Source organism: Pelecanus crispus, chromosome 11, assembly GCF_030463565.1.
Source record: "Pelecanus crispus isolate bPelCri1 chromosome 11, bPelCri1.pri, whole genome shotgun sequence".
NCBI classification, from domain to species: domain Eukaryota; kingdom Metazoa; phylum Chordata; class Aves; order Pelecaniformes; family Pelecanidae; genus Pelecanus; species Pelecanus crispus.
In genome coordinates this window covers 31044466-31068769 of record NC_134653.1, presented here as the reverse complement: position 1 = coordinate 31068769, position 24304 = coordinate 31044466, and the positions used below count along the sequence as shown (strand labels likewise).

The 24304-nt window shown below is 55.3% G+C and overlaps 1 protein-coding gene across 1 annotated transcript; it reads right to left on the bottom strand.

Annotated features, from left to right (window-relative positions):
• Positions 1–2606: 2606 nt before the first annotated feature.
• CMKLR1 (chemerin chemokine-like receptor 1) lies at positions 2607–3692 on the bottom strand. Its single transcript, XM_009489044.2, has one exon. The coding sequence runs from the start codon at positions 3690–3692 to the stop codon at positions 2607–2609; it is 1086 nt and encodes a 361-aa protein (XP_009487319.2).
• Between the last annotated feature and the right edge of the window lie 20612 nt (positions 3693–24304).

Sequence of the window (24304 nt, the reverse complement as noted above, 5' to 3'; positions counted from 1 at the left end):
CCCCCCTGAGTGGTTGTCTGTCTCTCTGCCCTGTCCATCCCATCTGTGCTATCTGACTGCTAATAGGGACCCTGGGACCTTTTAGTAGGTAATTAAATACTGTGCAACATGAGCAAGGGGAGCCTCTTCCCACTGCCAAAGCCTTCCTCCCTGCAGCCTCGTCGGCCCCAGCATCTTCCAAGGCTATGGAGCACAGAGGTTTCACAGGAGAAAACCGTGCGGATGGTCGCCGCAGGTGGCTTGGCACCAGGAGCAGCCCCAGGCTCAGTGGTGTGGCCCAGGGATGGGGCATTGCTCCTCAGGGAAGCAGCTGGCGCTGCCCAGCCTGCCGGTTCCCAGCCCCAGGAGATGCAGAGACGCCCGCGGCTGGGTGCTTGGGGCCCTGCAGCCACCCCATGTTATTGAGAGCAGCACCCAACAGGTGGCAGTCACCAATCCACCATTAATTTGCCTTATAATCTGCATCCCCCTGCTGCGTTCCCCTTCTGGGCTCAGGTTGGACACCCTTTATTTTCAGGATAAATCCCCCACCCCTCTGCACCCCACTTTTAGCAGACCAGATCTGCAGCATCTCCTGCAACACTGGCGAGGATGGGCACCTCCATGCTTTGGTGTGGGGGACAAACATGCTCCAGCACACACCATTTGGCAGCCAAATGCGCCGGATCCATTGGCATCCCTGTCCCAGGGTGCTGCAGGCAGCGCGGGGGGCTGGCAGCGCTGGGCAGGGATGCTGCAGGCAGCGCCTCGTCCCTCTACTCCAGTGCAATGGGAGAGGAGCGCGTCGAGAGCTTCATGGGGTGCAGGCGCTCCCCTCTCTCCCCATCATGCCGATGCTAATGAGGTTATGCAGATCAAGGTAGATCAGCTGTGTCAGGGTGAAGGGGACTCCTGACAATCTGTCTGAAATCCAGCTCCCGCCGCAGTATCTGCTATTATCCGCAGCGCTCCCGCAGCTCGGCGCTGCAGCTCAATTACTGGGGCTTTGTGATGAGGTTTCTGTCTGTGTCTGGCATGAGCTGCTGCTGATGGGAGCCTGTAAATAGCTCCGTGCCTTTTCCTGGGAGCTGCCTCTTCACTTTCTTTTCCCATTTTTTGTTTTTAAAAAAAAAAGCTATAAATAAATATCTCAGCCTTCACAGGCACCTGTGAGCAGACTCTCAATTGCTGGTGTGCTGGCCCCTGTGCAAGGCCCCAGGGCTTTGCATGAAAGCTCCCCTAGGCACTGCATGGGCTGGGACCCCAAGGGACCCCCCAAAATATCCCTGGGGCCACCTGGGACTGCCTGAACCCAGCTCTAGGGATCGGCTCTGCTCAGGCACCTGGTGCAGGTGGAGGGCTCGGTCGTTCCTTGCTTTCCTGGGAATGAGAGGCTGTGGGTGACACAGAGAAACCAACTCATAAATAAGCATGACACTGGTGTCCACTTGCTTGTCACAGTCAAGAAGCCCAAATGGTGAAGGATCTCCCAAATTAACTGTGCATGAAATTGGATAGAGGCAGTGGCTCAGCCCATCCTTCACGCAGAGATTTGTGTGCAGTGGCAGAGTGTCCCACCAGCGATGGGCACGTTACTTGGCGCCTGGTCGGGAAGAGACAAAATCTTCCCATAGGACCAACTGATCACACGAGGGAGCAGCCATCAATGGAGCCAGTCCCCAGGTCCACCTGGATCTGTGAGGGAACGGCAGGTCCTCCCCCAGGACTGCACTGCCCATCCCATGGACCTGCTCCCTGGTGCCACCTGGGCACTTTGCAAGGAGCCACCGGGACTCACGGCCCTGAGCATCAAACTGCTCTGCATGATGTACCACGTGAAACGTGCCCATCAAAGTGAGGTTTGTTCAAAAGACACTTCAAATGAATCTTTCTCTCTTTTTTCTCCCAGTTTTCCATGTTGGTGGCCCTGTGCATGAGCTCAGTCCCCCACCCTGGCAGGTGGCCCTGGGTCTGGATCACTTAGAAGACATGTGAGATTTCCCAATTCATCAAGGTTGGGATACTCAAACCCCTCTTATGAAGACACTTCCCCGGGTCTCACTGGGTACAAAGTGCTCACAACATGGTTAAAAACATTGCGATAGTACCAATATACTTTAGGACTTTAACATGAGTAGCTATATGTATACATAGGACATAGGAAGTGTGTCACTGGTTTTGCCATAGCAGGTAGCATCCACAACGGGTGCCCATGCAGCTACCCATCCCAGGAGCCTGGCAGAGGAGATGCCTTTCCAGACACATCCTCCACCCAATCTCCCCTTAACGATGTCTCTGGCAACCACAGGAATGCCCTTGCCAGGCCAGGCAATGCATGGATTAGACAGGAGTGCCCTGATTTTTCTTCTTAAATAGTTTGGTGCAATCATCTTTGCAATCACAAAGAAAGGCTAAAGGCGGTTGTGTGTTCGCCACATGCACAGAGCAGTGGTCTCCAATGCCTGCCAATCCCCAGGCACCAAGACCAGTCAAAGAATATGCTACAGGACAGCATTGGACCATGCTTGTTCCACACCAGGGGCCACCACAAGGGTGGCCACCATCATAGTGGTGGGCATGGGCAACACCAGAGGACTATGGTCCTCCTTAAGGCACCCAGGTTATGTTTAGAGGACTGTCGTCTCCTTCTCGGTCATTGAAGACATCTTGGAGAAGCTCCTGTGAACGATGCTGGAATGGCCTGTCTCCTCACTGAGGGCATTCACCAGCCTGGAGAGGATGGTGACCTTAAACTTCTTAAAGTCCTGGCCCATGAAGACATAGAGGATGGGGTTCATGCAGCTGTTGGAGGCAGCAAGCGCCGTGGTTATGGGGATGCTGATCTCAAACACAGAGCGTGGGATCATGTCAGGCTTCGTCTCCAGGAGGTTCAGCAGGTGGTAGGGACTCCAGCAAAGGAAGAAGGTGACTATAATGGTGACGATGATCTTGAAGGGCTTTTTGGACTTGGCAAGGCGGTTTCGACGCAAGTTGAAGACGATGGCAATGTAGCAGAAGGTGATGATGGTTATGGGAAGGATGTACCCAGCAAGGAACCTGGTGATGCTCACCGTTCGGTGCCTCATTAGTGCCAGGGCATGGTAAGACTTATTCCTGGAGAGCGAAAAGTTGCTAAAACAGATGACAGAGTTGCGGGCTTGTACTGTGTCTCGGAAGACAAGGGATGGGCAGCTCATTATGATGCCAATGGTCCAGATAATCAAGCAAACTAAATATGCTAGGTTGGTTGATCGATGGTTTTGAGACCAGACGGGAAAAACCACTGACACGTAGCGATCAAAGCTGATGGTGGTGAGCAGCAGGACACTGGTGTACATGTTGAGGATGAGAAGGAAGGAGTTCAACTTGCACATGACTGTCCCAAAGATCCAGTTGTACCGCATGGCCGTGTAAACAATGTTTATGGGCAGGAAGATGTTGAAGAGGAAGTCGGCGACGGCCAGGTTGAGGAACCAGATGGCATTGACTGACTTCTTCATCTTCAGAGTTACGATTGCGATGACAAGACCATTCCCCAGGATGCCCAACACACAGGACACGCTATAGATGACAACAGAGAGGATCCTTGCAACGTCCTTTGGGTCATGGGATGAGTCTGTCCACACGCTGCTGGTCTCCTCATAGGTGTAATCTGGGTAGTCACTGTAGTTATCAACATAATCCAAGTAATTGGACAAATTGGAAAGCGCCATTATCTATAAACAAACTACAGCCTGGTCAGGCCCAGGCTCTCCGGCTAGTGATGTTTCTCTGCGTGTTTCTGCTGAGCAAACACATGGTATTAATCACAGTGAGTACAGCCCGTGGGAAAGACGCCGGCCCCGCAGTGTGCGCAAGGGGCCGTGGAGAGAGGGGATGGAGCACACAGGTATGGGGGAATCTGGTGGGGACCCCGCTGCTGGCCCTGGAGGAAGATGCTCCCACAGCTCCTCATTGGGTTTCCACCCCCCCCGGACGAGAGAGACATCAGCTCCCTGAGCCACAGGACGTGATTCAGACCCTTGTCTCTACCAGGATGTGGCTGTAGCCTCATCCTGCAAAAAATGTCTATTACCCGCCTACTTCCAAGGGAAAAACTAGGATGATGCTTATTAACAGCTCATTAACAGCTTTGAGACTTTCCAATCTGCAAAATATTACAGCTCTTCCTCCCGAGCACCCAGCAAATTGGACTGAAAACCCAGCATGCCCAGCATGCAGCAGAGCACGTGCCCTGCTGATGCCAGGCACCTGGCCTGGTGAAACCGGCGTTACACCTTCTCACCTTCCCTCTCCGGTGAACACGGCTCCGACGTCTGTCGGGATGCGGGGAAACGCGGCAGTTCTGCGTCCCACGGCAACAAGGCAGCTCCCTCTGTGCAGGTCTAGGGACGGAGCTGCAACATTAAAGCTGAGATCAAACAAAGGCCATTCACCCTCGGATGTGGATTTAAGGGAGGAAACAGAGACTCAGCCACTGCCACAATTATTTAACCCTGTGCAGCCTTCCTAGCTGGCTGGCGCTGCCCCGTGCCTCAGGGGGCTGTGCTGGCCTAGAGACCCCCACACCACGGAGCTGGTGAAGTCAGGGTCCTGCTGTGATCCCAGTAGCTTTTGGGATAACCCAGTACAGAAAGTCTGTACCGTATGCTTGGTACAAGCCTCCAACACGAGCCAGCATCAGTAGGTACATGCAAAGAACTCTACAATCAAGCCCACAGTAACATTATTATAAATAATTAAAGCTATACATATGCGTGAGGCGCCTGGACTCTCATACGGTTATTTCTCTGATTAAATAGGTGCCCTGCGTGTTTTAAAATGTTAATTGTGATAGCTAACAGTGCCATTTGCCATCGTCAGAAGCCAGTCTCCATCAGCCACTTAGAGCCCCATGTTAAATGGGTTCAAACACTCCCCTGTGAACAGTCACAGTGGGTTAAAGCCAAGAGCCACCAAAGGCAATTAGCAAAGCCCGAGCATGCCAGAGCGAGCTGCGGCAAGAGGGGCGAGCTCTGTGCGAACCCTGGCTTGGGGCATCACACCCAACCTTGTCCTGGCAGAAGGGACATGGCTCTGCCCATCCAGGCTGGACCCTCCTGTTTTCAGGGAGTTTCAGCTGAAAGGTGCCCCTGATCATCACCCTCCCTGCCAGCCCTGCTTTGAAATCCCTGTGGTGTTTGTGTTGTAACCTATTGTTTCTCCCTGGGCTTTTCCTCCTGTTCCTTCCTGCGATTGCTGCTGCTCCCACCACTGCAAAGTCCTCGGCTGGGGGCTTAAATCACAGCCCCACGCCTCCCCCCTTGCCAAGCTCCAGATGATAAGCAGCCAGAAAAAAATAAGGTTTTAGCACAAGTCTGGTGAATTAGTTTGAGCTGGAAGGAGGCCTTGCCCCGGCAAAACCTTGATCGTCGAAAGGATGAATTAAAGTTGATGATCCGGTGGAAGTAACACTATCAGCAAAACTGGTTGTTACAGCGCTGACTATTAATGTTCCTGGGTAATGAGCCATCCTGACCGCTGCCTTTATGGACCAGCGGTTTTCATGTCATCACCTTTCCAAAGGCAAAGCCGCAGAAAGGTGGTGGAGCTTAGAGCCCCATATCCATCCCATCCCACCCCACCCCACCCCATCCCACTGCCTTTGGCTGGAGAGCCCCGACAATCCCAGGACTCGCTCTGCCACCGAGGAGAAACCCCCAGGAAATGCCACCTGCCTGCCATTTCCACCCTGATGTCACCGTGGGGTGAGCGAGGGACCCCCGGGGACAGACCGCTGCCCCTCACGAGGCCAGCCAGGCCCCACGTTCGCTGCAGCACCCATCAGTCCCCTGCCCGGGGAGGGCAGGAGGGATTCCTCACATGAGCGACCAGCATTACAGGCTCCTCTTCCAATTGTGCCCACTCATATATTTTTAATGTAAAATCTCCTCTTTATTATTATTTTTTAATCGCTGAGCCCAGCGAGTGCAATGACATTCAGCTTGACATTTCAAAGCTGTATTTAATGCATTATTTATTTGAATTTTCTGTTTATTTTGTTGTTCCCACACACACACACTTTCTTTTTATTGGGTTTTAACATTTGCCCTTCGGAAAATGGGCAAGGCAGATGATGTAAAAGAAACCTGCCCCAGACCTCTGCCGAGTCAGGCAGCAGGGTGGCCCTGGTCCCTGCTCAGGATGAAGGGATGACGATGGCTGGAGAGCAACGGGAATGGCAGGGCTCTGTTTCCCCATGGGGTTTGGCAGATGATGGGTTTGTTTCCAGGGCTCGTGCTGAGCTATGGCAAACGCCAAGGCAGCAGACAGGCAGCTGCCAAATCCACCGTGAACCTCCTGGGATGGCTCTGGGCACCAGGGGTGGAATGGAGACCGGGGCCGGAGCCCAAACCCACCAGCAAATTGTCCAGCAAATTCCCACCTGCCTCCCCAAAATCCTCCCAAAAAAGGAGAGCCTGAGGGGTGGCCACATGAAACGTCCCAATTTCTCATTGCAAAACCCCCAAGGTTTGGGGGAAAAAAGCCACATAACCATGAACGTGCTTCAGTGCTCCTCTCTGGGTTGAAAATACCCTGCTCAAGCCAAAACCACTTCCCTCCCCATTTGGTCTATTCATCTCTGTCCTCCTACCTCGACAAAAATGAGCACAGGATCTACCCAAAATAGCCTTTTAGCCCAGCCAGCCGCTGACGGCCCCATCATTCCTGCAGCTGTATTTGTCTTGGTACCCAAGGAAGGCTGAGTCCAGCCCGCGGGCGCCGGGGTGGGATTCCCGACGGGCGGCTCACACATCGGCAGCATCCCGGTGTGCACCGGGGGAGGATGAGGTCAGGGATGTTGTTCTTGGGAAGGCAACAGGAAATGGAGAGAACAGCAGAAAATGTTCAAATCCAGCTTTTCTGGGCGAAAGCTCTTCCGCAGCCAGCCCAGACTGGCGGGAGACGGATGTGACCGGGGCTACGGGGAAACAGGGGGAGCTCAGCCGGATCCACACGCAGGGGATGCAGCCATGTCCAGGGAGGGCAGGGGATGCTCAGCCCCCCGGCAGCGGGTACCGCCTGGGTACGGGTGCTGCCCGAGCTCTCAGCTGCCTGCATTTATAGAGACAGGCAGGCTGCCAGTGCTGCCTTCTGCCTCCCCCAGTGCCTGCAGGCAATGCTTTTACTGGAGGTACTGATACAGGTTGGGGAAAAAAAAAAAATCAAATAAAATCAAATAAAATAAGCAGACCGGCTTTTGAGCACACAGGATCCTGCCTGAGCTGTCAAAGTGCATCACGCTTTTCCCCTCAGGAGGCTATGAAACTGGGCTGGGACCAGCACGTGCCTGTGCGGGGGTCCCCATAAGCACCCCCCCAGCACTGGGGAAACTGGGGGTTGCCCTTGGGCTGGTGCTTGTCCCCCCACAGCGCCTGCTCAGCACCCACGGGGTGCTAAGGGTGCAAGGGACACCCAGGCACAGGATGGACAATTCCCCTGGGAAGCAGGCGGATGACCGGGGTGGGCTCTGCTTGCCACTGCCAGCCCCTGTATGCTGTGTCCCTGCCTGCACCCCTGCCTGCACAGCTGCTGCCGCCCCCAGGCAGCTGCTCTGCCTTTTTCTCATTTGAGCATTTCCCCTCCTTCCCAGCAGCGGTTTCCAAGGTCCCAGTGCACCCCAAACCCGCTTCCTCCGGCACATGTGGGAGGAGTGCAGCCAGGCTGCCCACGCAGCCCCTGCACAGCCCTGCTCCATGAGAGATGGGAATTGCAGGCAGATGTTTGGGGGGAACACATGGTCGCTCATGTGAGGAGCTTTGGGAAGGGCACGGGGTGAAGCAGCATCTCGATGTCCCCCTGGACCTGCCGGCACCTGTCCCCTCTGAGCCCTGCACATGGGGGCTTATTGCGGCGGTCGAGCTCGAGTCTCACCCTGCGGGCTGGATCCCGAGAGCAGCGAGCTCCCATTGCTGCCAGTGGCAGCTTGCCCTAGGAAAGATGGATGCATGCCCCATCCCAAACTGGCACCTGAGGGCACCCCCATCCATCCCTCTAGCACCCACATTTTTCCATCCTGGGGTTACACGGGAGGGACATCCCCGCCGGGATCCAGCATCCAGCCCTGCAGCAGCAGCTGCCGGGTCCACGCTGGGGATTGCCAGCGCTCAGGGGGAGCAAGAAAACAAAAGGAATGCGAAAGCAGCTCCGGGTACCGAGCTCCAATTCACCCTTATTTTAGCCAGCAGTTGCCATGGCAACAGCTGCTGCAGGGAGAGATGCTGCGCAGCATCCCAGTCCTTACGAGGATGCCCGGGATGGAGCCCCAGCCCCTGGTGTAAGTTCGACGCCAGCCACGTGCCCATCAAAAGGGAGCCTAGGCCACGCCACTGCAAAACCTGGAGGCCTGGCCTTCCCAAAAGCTGCTCCCCCGCCACAGTCCCAGCTCTGCCACCCATTCCTGAACCCTCTTTCCAGCTCCAGCCGGCTGAGAAGGGGACTGGGATGCAGGATGCCACGGGAGAGGCAGCAGCACGCTGTGCATCCACAACAGCCTGACACTGAGCAAGGATTCGGGCTGGCAGCTCCCCCAAGTCCCTGGCAGCAGTGGACCCCCAAAGCAGAGGGAGGGGGCAAAGCCAGTCCCCACAGGGGAAACTGAGACACCGAGCTCTGCCCCAAGGCTGCTGCAGGACAGCGGGGAAGCCCGAGCCCTACCTGCATCCGTGCACTTGGATGCATCCCTGCTTCACTGCCGTGGAGCAGCCCTCGCCTCCTTGCTCCACCGGGACCCCCTCGCCTGGCAGCCTTCGGCACCCCTGGCTGCTCCCCACATACCGGCTAAGGCTTCATTCCCCGCCTGTGTGAACAGGAAAAAAAAAAAAAAAAAAGGAATAGCTGGAAAAAGCAGCCTTAAAAAAAGCTGGCTGTGCCCAGGGTGGGACAGAATAACAGCATGAGTCAGTGTTTATCTGGGCAGAGCCAGCCCGTGCGGGTTGGGTTGGGATAGGTCTCCATGAGCCAGAGTGTGGGGTCACCAGGATGGAGAGCGCACCCCAATCCAGCCAGAAACTGGTGTTTAACCTCAAAACACAGGTCATGCAAGGCTCTTCCCAGGGCAAAACCTCTGCAGGAGCCCAGCGAGGGAACCCGTCCTTCCCTGGCACAAAGTACCCAGGTTGTTAAGAGCCACCCCATTAGTAAGAGCCCGGCCCCAGCCCTTTGCTCCCTGTCCTTTCTGTTCTTGTGAAGGGCTGAGTATTAAAGGGGAAAATCTTGGGCGTTTGTACCTACACAGGCAAAGATTTTCTTTAAAAAGGGCAGTTTGTGTTTCTGTGCTGCTTAAAATGACTTGAGCTGCTTCCGAGATAATAAAAGTTCCTTCATCTCCTCTTCTCTCTCTTTTTTTTTTTTATATATATATATAGGTTGCTATTAATTCTAGGCTCTCCTGGTACTTTTCAGGCAATAAAAAAAGCCAATAAAACTCCCTTTTTCTGAGCATCCTCCCCACTGCATCGCACCAGCCCGGGGGAGGTGGGGACAGGGCATGAAACACTGTGATCCCAGGGGATTGGCAACCCCTTTTGGGCTCCAGGACCTGCCTCAGCCCACTGAGGATGTCCCTAACCATGGCCTAGACTTTATCACTGCTGCTCGGGGACAAAGCCAGCACATGCCTTGGGGACACTGTATAGAGGCTCACGTGCCACTTGCGGGGCTGCTCCAGCTGCTCTTGACCGCTCAAGACTTCGAGGGTACAAAGAGGAAGGAAACCAAGAAAAGGAAATCAGTCTGTTCCTTCTGCTGCCAGAGGGATGGACGTGACCGTGCCGGGGATGGGGGAAGGTTGGGGCTGGCAGAGCTCAGCGCCCCCCCCAAGTGAGAAAGTCACCCCGGATCCGCAGGAGCATCCTCCAGCCCCCGCCTCGCAGCTGCATGCCGTGCTCCCAGCTGCATGCTGATCAGCACGGCAAAGAAAAGTCCCCTGTTCTCCCTGTCCCCGCCGAGGTGACACTGCCACGCTATAAGGACACCCCCCCACTAAATTCACACCCAGTTCCTCTCCCCTCTGTGCAACTTTCCCATGTACAAAGCCACCGTGGGGGCTCCCACCACCACCACGGGCTGCAAACCCCATCTCCAAAAAAGCTGGGGATTTTAGGGAAAATTAGAAAAAATAGGGAGTTTGAGTAGAGGATGACAGGCGGTGGTAACCTCCGGGTCAGTGCGCGTTGGGACCCCGGAGGCCACCGCTGCCCGCCGTCCTCCACTGGGCCAAACCCCAAACCCATTTTATAATAACAGGGGAGCAAAAAGCCTCAACTGGTTGCAAATCACTTGAGCAAAGCAATGATTTCCAGCTGGCTGCAGCAAAACCCTCCCTCCCAAATATATATATATATAAAAAAAGATATTCATATATATATATAAAAATAAAAAAAATCAGAGGTATTTACCTGAGCTTGATATATCCCCGTGGGTTTTGAGCACACAGAGGCTGGATTACACGTCTCTGCTTCTTCTATAACCTCACTGGGGCTTGCACACAAACGACCCCGGGGTTACGTTGCTTCAGCATCCAAGGAGAGGGTGCCGTGGATATTGGCTGAGCTTTCTCATCCCAAGAAGGACGCACATGTATTGCCAGTGGGAGGACAGCAAAAAAACCTGCAGCTGGTGGCATTAACCAGCTGCTGGGCTCACAACGGAGATGGGCAGTGCCTGGGAAGGGGGAAGTGATGCTCGGCAGCAGGATGTGGGGACTCAGGACCATGGGTAGAGGCACTTTCTTGCACAGTTCAGCTGGACACAGAGAGGGGATGGGGCAGCCGGCTGCTCTCAGTGCCGCGTCCCATCCACCACGGCCCCTGCGCTGCCCGCAGCCGGCTCAGGATTCCCACAGGACCCCTTGGGCAGGGTCTGGGCATCCCTTGCCGGTGCAAAAAAGCTGTGGTCTCGCTGACCCCCACGAGGGATGAGTGCAGCTGAAGGACCCCTGTGATCCAGGATGGGACGCGTCCGCCCCAGGCTGGCCCACATCCCTGCTCCCCAGGAACCCCACGTCCCTGCCCCACTGCCTGGGATACCCCTCACCTCGCGCACACAGGAGATGGGTAACCCAAAGCCATCCTTGGGGTGCATGGCAGAAGGGGAGTGCATCCCCCCCTCGCAGTGCTGCCCCCTCTGGCACGCTCGCCAGGTCCTGTCTGTTCCCAGCTGTTCATCCAGCTGAGCCCCACGCACTAAGGTGGGTCTGGATCTGGCAGTGAGTTCCCGGCGACGAACCAGCCCGTCCTGGTTTGCACCAGGACCCCAAGCAGAGGGGCAGCAGCTGAGCACCAGCCTGGCCACAGCCCTGTGCCTGCCAGAAGGCGGCGATTACCTGCGGTGCCTCCGGCAATCCGGCACGGGCTGAGCCTGTACAGCCACAAACCTCCGCCCTGAGCTAGGGAAGCCCATCCAGAGGGAGATACACACTAAAAATACATGCACGTGCAGTGGCTGGACCAAAATCTGGCACTGCGCACCTGCATTGGGAGCATGACATTCAATCAGAGCCAGCAGCGAGCCTGGGGCAGAGCCCCTACCTGCTCGCCATCACCAATATCGATGTGTTTTCCAGCTCTCCGCTTCAGCCATGCACAAGGGAGGAATCCCAATTTCCTTGGAGCCGGCAGCACCACAACAAGAGAATTGCCACCCAACTGTGACCCAGGAGACAGCGGGTGATGCCCAGAGGAGTGATGTCTCCGGGGAGCTTGCGGCCACCGCCATGCCCCACACAGGTGGGGACATTAACACGTCACACGTGGCAAGGGACAGGCTTCTGCAACCAGGGGCTGAAAAAGAGGAATTGGAGCTCGGGCCAATGCCTGCCTTTGCACAATGCTGCATTGCAACATCCCCTGCAGCTGAATCGGGAAGAAACTTGCTGATGCGCCTGGACGGCGCGTCCAGCCCAGAGAAAGGAGAAGGGACCCAAAAAGCCCAGATGCCTGCACCAGGCAGGGATGTGCCAACCCGGGCGGCTCGTGACGGGCACGCTGGTGTCCCGCTCCCAGGGGCTTGCGGGACCCCTGGGATGGGGCAGCAGCTCCGCGGGGTGCTGGGTGCCAGCAGCGATGCTGAGTATGCCATGCTTGTGGCATTTGTGGCATGCGGCAGGTCCCCAGCGGGGTGCAAACACTTTGCACCCCAAAGCACCCAGGTGAAGCGGTCCCCCCATGGCAGTGGTAAATGCAGTTCACTGCCAAAAGCAATAAAAAAAAAAAAAAGGAAAAAAAATGAGAAACATGGTCCTGGCTGGGGTGATTGCACAGGCTGGCTCTGCCAGCAGGAGACATCCTGTCCTCTTCCACAGTAACACACCCCAGTCCCCCCAGTATCCCCCTCTCAAACCTTCCAGCGACCTTTCCAAATACCTCATGCAGTGTCACGCTCTCCCGCTGCTCCATGCCAGGGAGGACCACGTCAGGGTACCAGGGCCACCCCGTGCCCAGTGAGGAAGAGGAACCGCTCAGCCCAACCCCAGCGCCGAAGGCTCACCGGGAGCAAGTGGGCTCTCATCCCCGCACAGACCCTGGTGCCGCAGGACCAGGCGCAGGCACAGTGTCGCTCCCCGCCGGTTTTAAGGGCGAGGGGAGGGGGAAGGAGTCGCGGCAGCATCCATCGCCGGGGTTTTCTTGGCAGCATGATGCTCCGCGAGCAACAGCTGGGAGAGGGTGTGACGCCGGGAGCTGGGAACGCTGGCCCAGATCCTGCCGCAACCTAGCGCGAGGAAGCAACAAGCCACTTCCCAAGGGGCCTCCTTTCCTGTCCCGTCCCCCGGCTGGGAGCACACCGCCCTAACGAGGGCTAACGAAGCATAGAGGGCTCCGGAGCGATGCCTGCCCCGGCTGGGGAGCCCGAGGGGAGGCAGGTGGCTGCCAGCCACCCCGCTGCGCTGTCCCCACCCTGGGTCACCCGCTGTCCTCCACCACCACCACCCCCCCCCACCGCCCCCAACTCCTTCCAAGACGTTGAGTCACTTCCCTTTGTCAAATCTGGCTCCCAAACGCGGCTGCTTGGGGGCTGGTTTCCCCGATGGCTTTCATTACCACCAGCATGCAGCAGCTGCTTCCAGGCAGCACCCCTAGCCCCGGCTCACCAGCCCACGGCAGGGCTCTGCGGTAGCAGCTCCATCACCCCCCCCAGCCCCATTAACACATGCAAAGAAAGTCTTTTAGGGAGCACCGGGGGGGCTGTGAGAGGCACCAGGTTCCCCCATGCAGGAGGGATGGGGTTCAGGGGGACCCTGGCCCCCAGCCCCAAATGGGGAGGAAACCGGGAGGTTTTCTGGGCAGCCCCCACCCACACGGCACAGGAGGTTTGGATAACCCTGCGCTTGATGTGGCACCGAGAAAATCCCTTCCCTCCCCACGCAGCCCCCACACTCCTCAGCCGCAGCCACCCCCACCCTGGTGCTTAAACCAGCTGGGATAAGAGCCAGTGCAGGTTTGCATCCCCATGGGTTGGGTGCGAAGGCATCGCCTTGGAAGCAAAAGGAAGTTTGGGGGTGATGCCCCCATTTTACCCTCCTCCTGCCAACAGGACGCAGCCCGGAGAAAGAGCAGGATTTGCCCCGTCGGGACACACCAGCACTGGCTCAAGCGGCACCGGCACTGCCCTAGGTTTGCCACCAGCCAGTTCACCCATCTCCATAGCAGAAAGGTTGTTCATACATTAAAGGTAATTAATTAAGGTTAATTAATTATCCTTGGCTGTAAAGACAGCCCGCAAAGCGTCCTGCAGACCAAGCCAGCAAGGGTGGGGGAGAATAACCGCAAACTAATGTTATCTCCTTCAGCGTGCTTGGAGTCAAACAGCGCAACTGCAGAGCAGCTCCTGGATGAGGCCCGAAAAGATGCACGGCCCAGGCAGCGCCGGGCGGCACACAGACCGTGCATGGGACAGGCAGCATGGTGGGAGCCGGGGGCTCCCAAAAACCACCGCAGGGCACTGTGGGGCTGGGGATGCTTGGCCACGGATGCTCCTGCACACAGCCTTGCCAAGGGCTGACCTCAGGGCACAGCACCGCAGTGATGCCACACTGCCGTGACAGACAGCCCGGCAGCACCGAGGCATCCCGAGCCAAGACCACAGCCTCAATTTCCCCAGCAAGGCTGAGCTTTGCTGTCTGCAAAGCACTTGGGGAGCTGAGCAATGTGCCTGGGCAGGATCAGTCCATCCCCTTGCCACCGAGCCCTTTCCCAGGCACCTGCCATTTCCACTGGGCAAGGCAGGATGGAGGGTTCCGCTCACAGGCACTTATTGCTGTGCTTAGCAAGATGGTGACGTTAAAAACACATGGACTTGGGATAAAATGTCATATCCCAAGTGTTTGCCCTGCCTTGCGGTTTGGGGTTTTCCTCCGAGGTGCTCAGCATCGCCTGCTCAGCAAACCACTGCAAACAGCAGTGGGTTGCGAAAGGACAAACACCCTGTTCCCGGGGATGGTGACCATGCAGAAACACTGCGGCATTGCAGGATCAGCTGTGGGGGACAGCTCGGTGCACAGGCATGGGGCTGGCAGCTCCCACAGTGATGCCAGGCACCAAAGCCAGAAGAGTCTTTGGCATCCATCACGTCCCTGGCGAACACACCAAGTGCCACCCAAGCGCCGGCAAAGCAATTATAGCTCTAAATTCAGTGGTATCAGGAACTGGCTGATTTAGGCTTATTATAACCCCCCCGAACACCTCCCTGCAGAGCCAGGGTGAAAGGATGGAGCCCAGCAGGTCCGACTCAGCTGGTATGGGTGCTCACCCTCCTCTCCTCTCCTGTGCAGGCGGTGGGAACCTGCCTGAGTCATCCCGAAGCAGATGTCACACTTAATGTGGAAGAAATTGCATGAAGCTTTTCCCTCTCTGGGAGAGCTTTCTCTGTCATTCAGCAGCACTTTCCCTCGCCCTGGGCAGAGCTGTGGGGAAAAAAAAAACACATGAAATGGCTGGAAAGGGAGCTGGGTTCAGCTGCGAGGACATGACACGGGCCTCCCACCACATTTCCCAGCCCCAAACCCTGCCCTGCTTCAGGGCTGGGTTTATCCCCATGGATAACCGTTGCCCTGCCTTTCCCACGGGTGGGCCGTGGGGAGCTCATCCCTCCTGCTCTTGTCTTCGCAACCCACTACAGTAATGAGCTACGTATCCCATTACCGCCTCACGATCCAAGTGGAAATGAAAACTCATTGCACAAATAAAAAGCCCACATACAGGATGTCAAATAGACTGTTCGCTTTCCCTGTTTCACTGATTTGATACAATCACGGAAAAAACAGTCCCAACCTCGTGCAACTTGGGGCTTATAAATAGCAACGCAGCACGGGAACCCAGCAGGACTCTGCACAGCCACGTCTGCACTGGGACGATGCTGCCGAAACCCGCTGCAGTCCCAAGGCTGGAAACAGCACTGCTGGAGGCACCTCATCCCACCGCCGGGATGGGCAGGACAGGGCCAGGGCATCCCTGCACCAGTGGCAGGCTGCAAGGCTTGCACACAGAGCTGCTGTTTCAGCCCCAAACTTCCCTCCTGCCGTGCCTCCCAGCACCTTCCTCACCTTCATTTGTCTCCAATTTTGCAGCATTTGTCCCCAGACCGTGCCTCCCTCCCAGGACGGTTCTTGGATGCCACCTCCGGGGAAGATGCTTTTCCCTCCGGCTGCATTAGCTGTACAACCCCGGCCACCACCGTGCACCGGCTTTTACAGCGGATGGGCAATTCAGTCCCCCGCTGCCTTCGTGTCCATAGTCGGGCTTCACACGGGCAGGGCACACTCCTGTTAAGCAGGAGAGCCGCGGTCATAAACACTCCTTCAACTCACACTGGGCCTATCATGTCATGCAAAGGAGGGAGCTTTAAAGCAAATCTATCAGCTGTGGGTTATACAGAGCCTTTTTCAGGCAAAGCATCCCGGAGGGCTCCGCAGAGCACTGTCAAGTACTTGAGCCGTGCTCAGAAACACAAGCGGCACGTGCAGGAGAGCAATGCACACCCACGGGCTGGGCTACAGCTCCAGCACTGTCCCTTCTCACCCCCTGGCACCTGAAAAACACCCTTTGCAAAGCAGGGCTGATGCAACAGGTTGCAAATACTCCCGGTGCACAGCCCTGCTGCCAGCAGGACCCATCAACAGCCCCATGCATCAGCTGCCACCCACCCGCTTCCATCCCAAAGTGGGCTGAGAAGCTGCTGCGGGGGCACGATGACAGCTCACCCCTGGGGAGAGCAGCTGAGCTGGCAGAGTGATGGACGTGCCCACGCTGGGCGATTTATTGGCGGTTTCCAGTTTGTGCGGGAGCTGTCAAGGACCACCGACAGCTCCAGGCGCAGGGATGAGGGATTGCTGGGCACAGGCACTTTGTTTTATTTTTAAACACCAGTGCAGGACATCCTTTGCAGCATTATCAAGTCACTTGTTTCTTGCCTTCGAGCCTCCCAGCAGGTGACGGACAGGACATCACCCAGACGGGGATTTACAAGCAGATGTGGCTCTTGGCATCAAATCCCAGCTGAGGTCTCGGCTGGCTCCCACCGAGGCACAGGGAGCACCAATGCTTGGGATGGTCGGATCCAGCAGCACCCCAGGGTCTGTCTCTCCTCACCAGGAACCGCTTTCAATCCCCAAGGGAAGTTTGGGATGAGCAGATGCCAATTGCTCAGCAGGAACCACCAGCCTCACCCCTTTCCCACAGGAGGCCCTGCCTCTGCCCAGAGTCATGTGGGAGGGGGTGAGAGCAAGAGTTTCCTACATCTTTCCACCAAAAGAAAAAAAAAAAAAATTGGAGCAGTAAAACCCAAGGGGGAATAAAAATCCCCTTTGCAAAGGGAAAGGGAGACAAGGAGCAGCACCAGGCTCCCACACAGAGCGCTCCATCCCCTTGGGATTGTTAGGGGCTCAGGGCACTCAATAAGCTTCAGTGGGAATTAGAGGACATCGCAGCTGAGATGAAAAGCAGGAGATGAAACGTCCCAAGCATCACAGGGCACCCAGCCCCTGGCTCTCTGCCTGCAGCCGCAGGCAGCGCTTCCCCCACTCAGGGGCGTGGGTGACCCAGCCTTGCTCACACCCACCAGCCTCTGACATCTGCCAAGGAAGCAATTAGTCTGGTAACGAGCATGTCATCAAAATGTGAGCCAGGCTCACCTCATCTGTCCCCTGGGACAGAGCTAAGGGCTTTGGTGTGTCCACACTGGGCATCTGCACAGCTTTAGCCTGCATTTCTCTCTCCAGCTGGATTGATTACAAAACCATGGGACTGGTTTGGGTTTTGCTTTCCCCCCCACCATATACACCATGGCCGCCCTGCAGGCAAGCGATGACAGGGGCATGCGGTGGTGGCCCCAGCTGGCACGTCCCCAGAGGCAGCGCAGGCTCTTGCCCCATCGCCTCCTGCGGAGCCCTGCTTGGGGGCACATCTCCCATGTGCCACAGATGGGCTTCATCTATCGCGTAAAGAAATCTTCCTTTGGCGTCCACCCTAACCTGCTTTTGCCCTGTCTCTGTGGGCACTGCTCTTCCAGCACTCAGAAATCAGCCCCCACCACAGTGACATGTCCAATAGCCCTTTGGTGAGGAGCTGGAAAAACAAACCAAGATCCTAGGGCTGATATTTGGGGACCGTCCCGCTATTTCCAGGCTCAAATGTGCAGCAGGTTTCCCTGAGAGCCTTCCAGTCCCCTCCCAGTACAGGGATCCCACAGAGGTTCATACCTGGAGCTCAAGGTCCAGGATGAGGAATCACCAGCAGCATCTGCCCCAGCAAATCTCCTTGGGCCACAGCCTCGAGGATGCTCAGGGTCCCCACTGCAGCCCCTAGGCTCACAGCCTGGCTCCAGCCATTAGCTCAGGGACTTTATGTAGAGCTAAAAACTTCAACCCAGCTCCATTTCACCTTTGCTTGCTTCATGGGGGACATTCAGGGAGGGTCTCTCCTACCTGGTTTCTATTTCAGCATCTCCAAGCTGCCACCAGCCGCCGAACTTAGAATCATAGAATCATAGAATCATAGAATCATAGAATCATCTAGGTTGGAAAAGACCTTTAAGATCATCTAGTCCAACCATTAACCTACACTACCAAGCCCACTCTAGACTAATCAAGGGTAGACCAGACTAAACCATATCCCGAAGTGCCACATCTACCCATTTTTTAAACGCCTCCAGGGATGGTGACTCCACCACCTCTCTGGGCAGCCTGTTCCAATGCCTGACCACCCTTTCCGTAAAGAAATTTTTCCTAATTTCCAGCCTAAACCTCCCCTGGCGCAGCTTGAGCCCATTTCCTCTTGTCCTATCGCTAGCTACTTGGGAGAAGAGACCAACACCCACCTCACTACAACCTCCTTTCAGGTAGTTGTAGAGAGCGATAAGGTCTCCCCTCAGCCTCCTCTTTTCCAGGCTAAACAACTTGGGGGGAACCATGGTGGTCACAGCCCCTGGCCCCAGCAAAGCCGGTGTGAGCCTCCACCACAGCATCCCCACGGGGGGTTGTCCCAGGAGGGCAGCAGCTCTCCGCCCCCAGCTGAGCACCAACATCCAGAGTAACTTCATCACAGGGCAGAACCAGTGCTGGAGAGAGCCTGTCCCCCTGTTATTGAGGTTGCAGGGCTAATGAGCACGTGCTGGGGCTTTCCAGGTAGATCAGTTCCCCGGGGTACAAGAGGGTGAATTACTCCCTGGGCTGTAGCTGAGCTACCAGGGGATTTGCCTTCAACCAGCCCAGCCTGGGGAGAATAAACCTATTTAGTGCATTTTAAATTTCACACCTCAGCCCCTGGATTTTTAAGGCTGATCTCACTGAAAAGACGCAGGCCCTGGGGCATATCCAAAAACCATCGCCCCGACCGTGCGTTTCTCTGCCTTTCTCTGGGGGCTGCTCTGGTATCTTGTACTGGGGTTGAGCCTACGTTGCACAGGGTGGAATGAGTGAGAGCCTTCCTCCCCACTTGCCGGCACTGCCTCTGAGACCTCTCTTGGTCAATATGGAAGAAAAACTGAAAAAAGACTATTGATTTGGTGAAGGAGGAAAGCAAGATGGACAGCCACATGTACACAGCGCTCATCTCTTTAGGCGCTCACCTCTTTAGGATATCTGGCACCTGAGCACCAAGCAGGGCTGGTTCCTGTGGGACGATGCTGAGGAGGAGTCGGGAGAGACACGTTTTATCCCCACGGTGGGGGTACACTGGATATGGCCATGCCTGAGGATGGAGCAGCACAGGGAGAATTTGGGTTACACACGTAGATGTTACACATCATTGCTGAGCAGAGGCAACCACAGGGGCGAGGCAGCAATGCCGGGTGGACCCACAATCCGCTCCCAGGGAGGTACCTCCATGTCAGCATCATCCCGGCACGGCAGCTACATCATCCCAGCACAGCATCTTCATCCACCCCAGGGTCCTGCAGCCACCTCGCAGCCCAAAACTGTGCCACGAGAGCGGGGCGTTGTTGTTTGCTCAGAGTGGCTGCAGAAATAAAATTCCTTTTATTTGTCTTCCCCAAATTATTTTTATTTCTTGTCTCTGGACGGTGTTTCCCCAGAGGCTCTCTAGTTCACTTGCTGTAAACCTGGTGCCTCTCAGTGATGCTGAGACACCTCCACACTCTGAAATACTCTGCTTCGCCCCAGGAGACAGACCCACTGCCGGATGGCTCATTCGAGCCTGTTTGTCATTTAAATTCTCTCTCATGCTTCTGATCTCTGGAAATCTAATGGCATGGCCATAAGCTGTAGTAAGGACACAGCTGATCCACCCGTAATAAATCCCAAGCTGCAGGAGATGCTTCAGGATAAACTTTCAGCCGAGGAGACTCATGAACTGGGGGGTTTTGGCATGCTCCGGGTGGGCATGTAGATGGGCGTCAGGATAGGAGATCTCCATCGTGCCCATCCGCAGGACAAGGTTTTAGGTTAAAAACACAAACATCTTAACATGACACTTTTTTTAAAAGAGGTTCCTTTAATTCCCCCCTCTGGGTTCCCATTTTTTTTTACAGCACCAGTGAAATTAAGAAAGGCTGTGATTAAAACTGCTCACAGCAGAAAGAGAATTCCTGTGCCAGGGAAGGGGTCTGGTTCTGGTTGGATTTTTTTAATAAAGGGGAAAATTAGGTTATTTTCTTTCCCACCAAGGAAAGAGAGGCGGCAGGTGCTGGTGGGTTCTGCAAGCCCTTCATCCCGGCTATGGCTGTATGGATGTGGCAGGGACCATGAAACAAGGCTGCCGAGTAAGGGATTAAAACAACAACAATTTCGGCTTCTTTCTGCGAGTTACGTATCAGTTCCTGCCACCTCCATCAATTAATTTGAATTCCCTGCGGAATCCTCTCCATGTGTTTTGTTGTACAAGATTAATGGTGAATATAAAATTACATTTTTCACCTTGGGACATCACTGTAAATCTGGAAAAAGCCCCAACAAGCACTTTCCCATAAATATTCAGAGACTGAGTATATGGCCAAATCCTTTGGGATTCATGTTCACAAACAGGTTTCCCTGGGGCACTTTGCATGCTGGTGCGGCACAGCAAACTCCTCCGTGCTCTTCCCCTCCCAGAAGGTGGTTTGGAAACACAAGGACCAGAAAGTTGAATTTCCAAGCGTGGCACTGCACCTTCGTTTCACAGTCTTTATCTAATTTTAAGGATTTTTATCCCCCAGCTGTTCGGCAGAGGCCAGAGGGAATGGCTCTATGGCTCACTATGGGCAGAGTAAGCTGGCAGCCGGGGGATGCTGTGCGTGTGTGTGCTTTTATTATCCTTAAAACAGGTTCATGGCCAGGCAGCTTCTGATAACAGCATGGGTCTTCCCCGCTCTGCACCCTCAATTTACCCCCTAATTGTTAATTTTGCCAGAACCAAGTGTTTTCTCCGGGCGCAGCGTCGCCCTGAAACAGTCTCCTGCAGAAAATGTGGCATTTGTCTCTTTTTGACTCAGACTTTTTGACTCAGAGTGGATTTTTTTTTAACGTGACATCTTCTGTGGGAAACCACTTCAGGCCAGGTCTGCTTGCGTCTGCATCTCAGAAGAAAAAAACCCACAAGCTCTGGGTTTAGAAAACAGGAAGACTCGGGCATTTGTGATCGTGCAAAGCTCAAGACAGCTTCTCGGACCTCGGTGGGTGTGAGGATGTGGCTCGGTGTCACATCCCTGCCCTCTCCTGAGGTCCCCGCTCTCTTCATTTGGTGGTAGAGTGGCCACCAACCCCTGGCTCTGGGGGAATTTAGGATGGAGCGGGGTTAAACACAGCCCTGCCAGGGCTCCGGGTTTGGATGCTGAGCATCCCACTGGGCAGAAGGACGATGCCGACAGTGCTTTAATGGCTTGCGTTGGCTGTGAAACCGCTGAAGCTTAATACGGGCTCATCTTTCGTGCTACACTTCAGCATCGCCCTAAAAATCCGCAGGTTGTGCTTCTCCCACAGCCAGTGTCCCCTGTGCAGGGACTACAGCGGCCAGATACAAAGTACGGATAGAAGCAAGTATTCCTGTAGTCTCACGGCAAAAATAGAACCATCGATGTGACATGGCTGATAAACCCCTCAGGAAATACCCAATTATTCATGCCACCAGCTGGATTTGTCTTAATAACCGTAAAGGGTTTCAACTGCGCAAACCCCGATAATAAAACCTTCTTTCTTCTTTATGATTTTTTTTTATATCTATAAATCCAGTTTTCCTTGCAATTAATTTCTGGGCAATCACTGCTCCAAAAAGCGAGGCTTTGTAGAGACAAGTGTTTCTGCGGTGGGCCAGTGCTCTCTGACTTTGCCGATGGCTTCATCCCGCTTCCCATCGCCAGCAGCTGGTGGGGACGGGTGCGGGGGCTGCCGGGCGCCAGGCACGGTCACTGCTTCATTGTGGAAAGACTCAGCATCTCTGCCAGGCTCCGGCTGCCGGCTCCGAGCAAGCAATGCCATTTTCGGTCTCATTTTGGCCGGGGGGTGGCCTTGGTGCAGGTCCCTGGGGCTGCGCTCCCCCTGCACTGGTAAAAATAACAGTGAAATGTGTTTCATTCCTGAGCCCGTGCCAGCGGTGGGACTATTTCTGGAGCGATGAGAGAGTCACTCGGCGGTGCTGGGGGAGCCGTGGGGATACCTGTGTCCCACTGGCCGCCCCCTCACCAGGGTCCCCTGCAGCTTCTTCCCACGGCCAGACGCGGCTCGAGCATCCTGATGTCCAAAGCTCAGCCCCGCGCTGGATGCAATCCTCCCCTGGGACTGGCATGATGGACAGAAGCCTGCTCCTGAAATGCACTGAAAATTATTCAAAAAAATAAATAAATGTTGGGATTTATTGAAAAGGATTAATTAGTCCTGTTGATGGAAGCCAGCTCCAGAATTTGCCTTGGAAAGAAAACAAATCAGAGCCCAAAAGGGAGCACAGGGAGGGAAAGCCATGCCGCAGAGCTGCACGCAAATGTTCCGTGTCACATTATACAGAATTAATGCTTCAGCTTGTCTGTGCAGATGAAAAGTCTTTAACCTAAAGAATCAATTAAGTTTCCTCACAGACAGCCTAATCTAACCCGGGGGGGACTTTGGGGGGAGCGGAGCCCCTCGCCTCTCCCGATGGCAGGCTGTAAATCCCTGCCTTGTTACGGCGCTGATCTTCAAAGCACCGGCAGCCGTTTGCTGCAGCTCCAGCCAGGTGCGGAGTCGACTCCATCCAGGTGGAAACCACAGCCTAGAGATAAAATCCTTCAGCTATTGCTAAGGAGATTTAGGGTGAGGAAGAGAAAATGTGTGGCCACATGCTGGCTCTGGCTGTCAGTGTCCTTTTCTGGCTGCAGCACTCCAGCATCGCCCATCCGTCTGTCTGTCTATCTGTCCAGACTGCTCCAACATCGTCTGTCCCTCTGGCCCACTCTGAACCCACTCAGACTCACCCTCCTGGCCACTCTGCCTGTCTGTCCATTCATCTCTCCATCCATCCATCCATCTGTCCGTCCATCCCAACAACTGCAAGCCTGATCCAACAGCACCCATCCATCTGTCTGTCTGGAGCAGACAGGACAGGGCAACACAAGCGGTACCACAGCCCCCTTCCCTGCATCCCGGAGGCTCCCGTGCCCATTTACAGCCCAGCAGGAAAACATGGCTCTTCCCCCTCCGACTCACGGTGATGGTTTGAAACATTTTTTTATGATCTCAGAGGCCTGCATCCTGCACTGAAAAAGCATCTTCAGGTTGCCCGGAACCGGCTGGTCCCGCAGCGCCTATAAATCTGGCACAGTAATAAGAGGCAAGAGCATCCCTGCAGATGAGGGATTTGGGGAAAGCCGGGGAGAGGGACAGGACAGCCGCAAGCAGCAGAGCACCCTGGCGCTCACAGCACATGCTCGCAGAGCAGTAGCACAGAATGAATCATGTATTTTTAATTATGGGGAAAAAAAATATTTCAGCTTTGTTCCCAGATGCGCAGCTCGTCTGGAGCGCGGCATCGCCCTGGGAGCCGGGCGGTGGCCTGGGATGCACCAGGGCTGGGTCAGAACCGACCCTGGGGCTGAGCAGGGGGCTGGAGGGGCGGCAGGGTGGGGAGCAGGCCTGGCAGCCCCCCTGGGAGCAGGACCAAAATGAGTGACCTCTGCCACTCACAGTAATTTAACACCCGCCAGCCGGCAATCACCGCCGGCTAGGACATGCTGCACGGCAATTTCGGGGGCACGGGTCACCCAGCTTGCGGCAGCTCCCAGGGGATGTGGAGGTGATGGCCGTGGCCTGGCTGGCTCTGCACACACACATGTGATGAGCTGAGGAGGTCTCAGCTCGGACCCACGAGTCTTGCACCCTTATGGGTCTTGCAGCGCGTGGCAGTGAGATGGGGACATCCCCGCATCCTGACAGTGACACTCCTTCACGGTGGGTTTGCCTACCTGGTGCTGGCCTCCCCAGGTCATGATGGGGCTGTGTGACCTGGGGGTAGGCAAATGTGAATTTTTGAGGGTTAAAGAGGGTGTAAAGCTGGCAGCCAGCACACCTACCCTGCCCATCCACTGCCATGCTCTCGCCAGCAACAACCAGGCTAAATACACATCAAGCCTGTGCCATGATGACAAGGGGATGTCACACAAAACATTCAGAAATTAACAACTTGCTCAGATACTGGAGAGTTTATCGATGAGCTAATGGTTGTACCAGTTCAAACCACGCTGGTGACACACTGGTGATGCTCTGGGCTTGCCATCCCTTGCCGAAAAGAGCTCAGCATCATTTCATCCAACCCCACGAGCGATTTCTCTCCAAGTAAGAGACTGATATGGAGGCAAAAGAACGCAGCTTTCACTTTAACAAAAGCAAAAA

Bases quoted from the DNA above. Each gene is read 5' to 3' on its own strand.
- CMKLR1 (XM_009489044.2), bottom strand. From the start codon at position 3,692: ATGGCGCTTTCCAATTTGTCCAATTACTTGGATTATGTTGATAACTAC.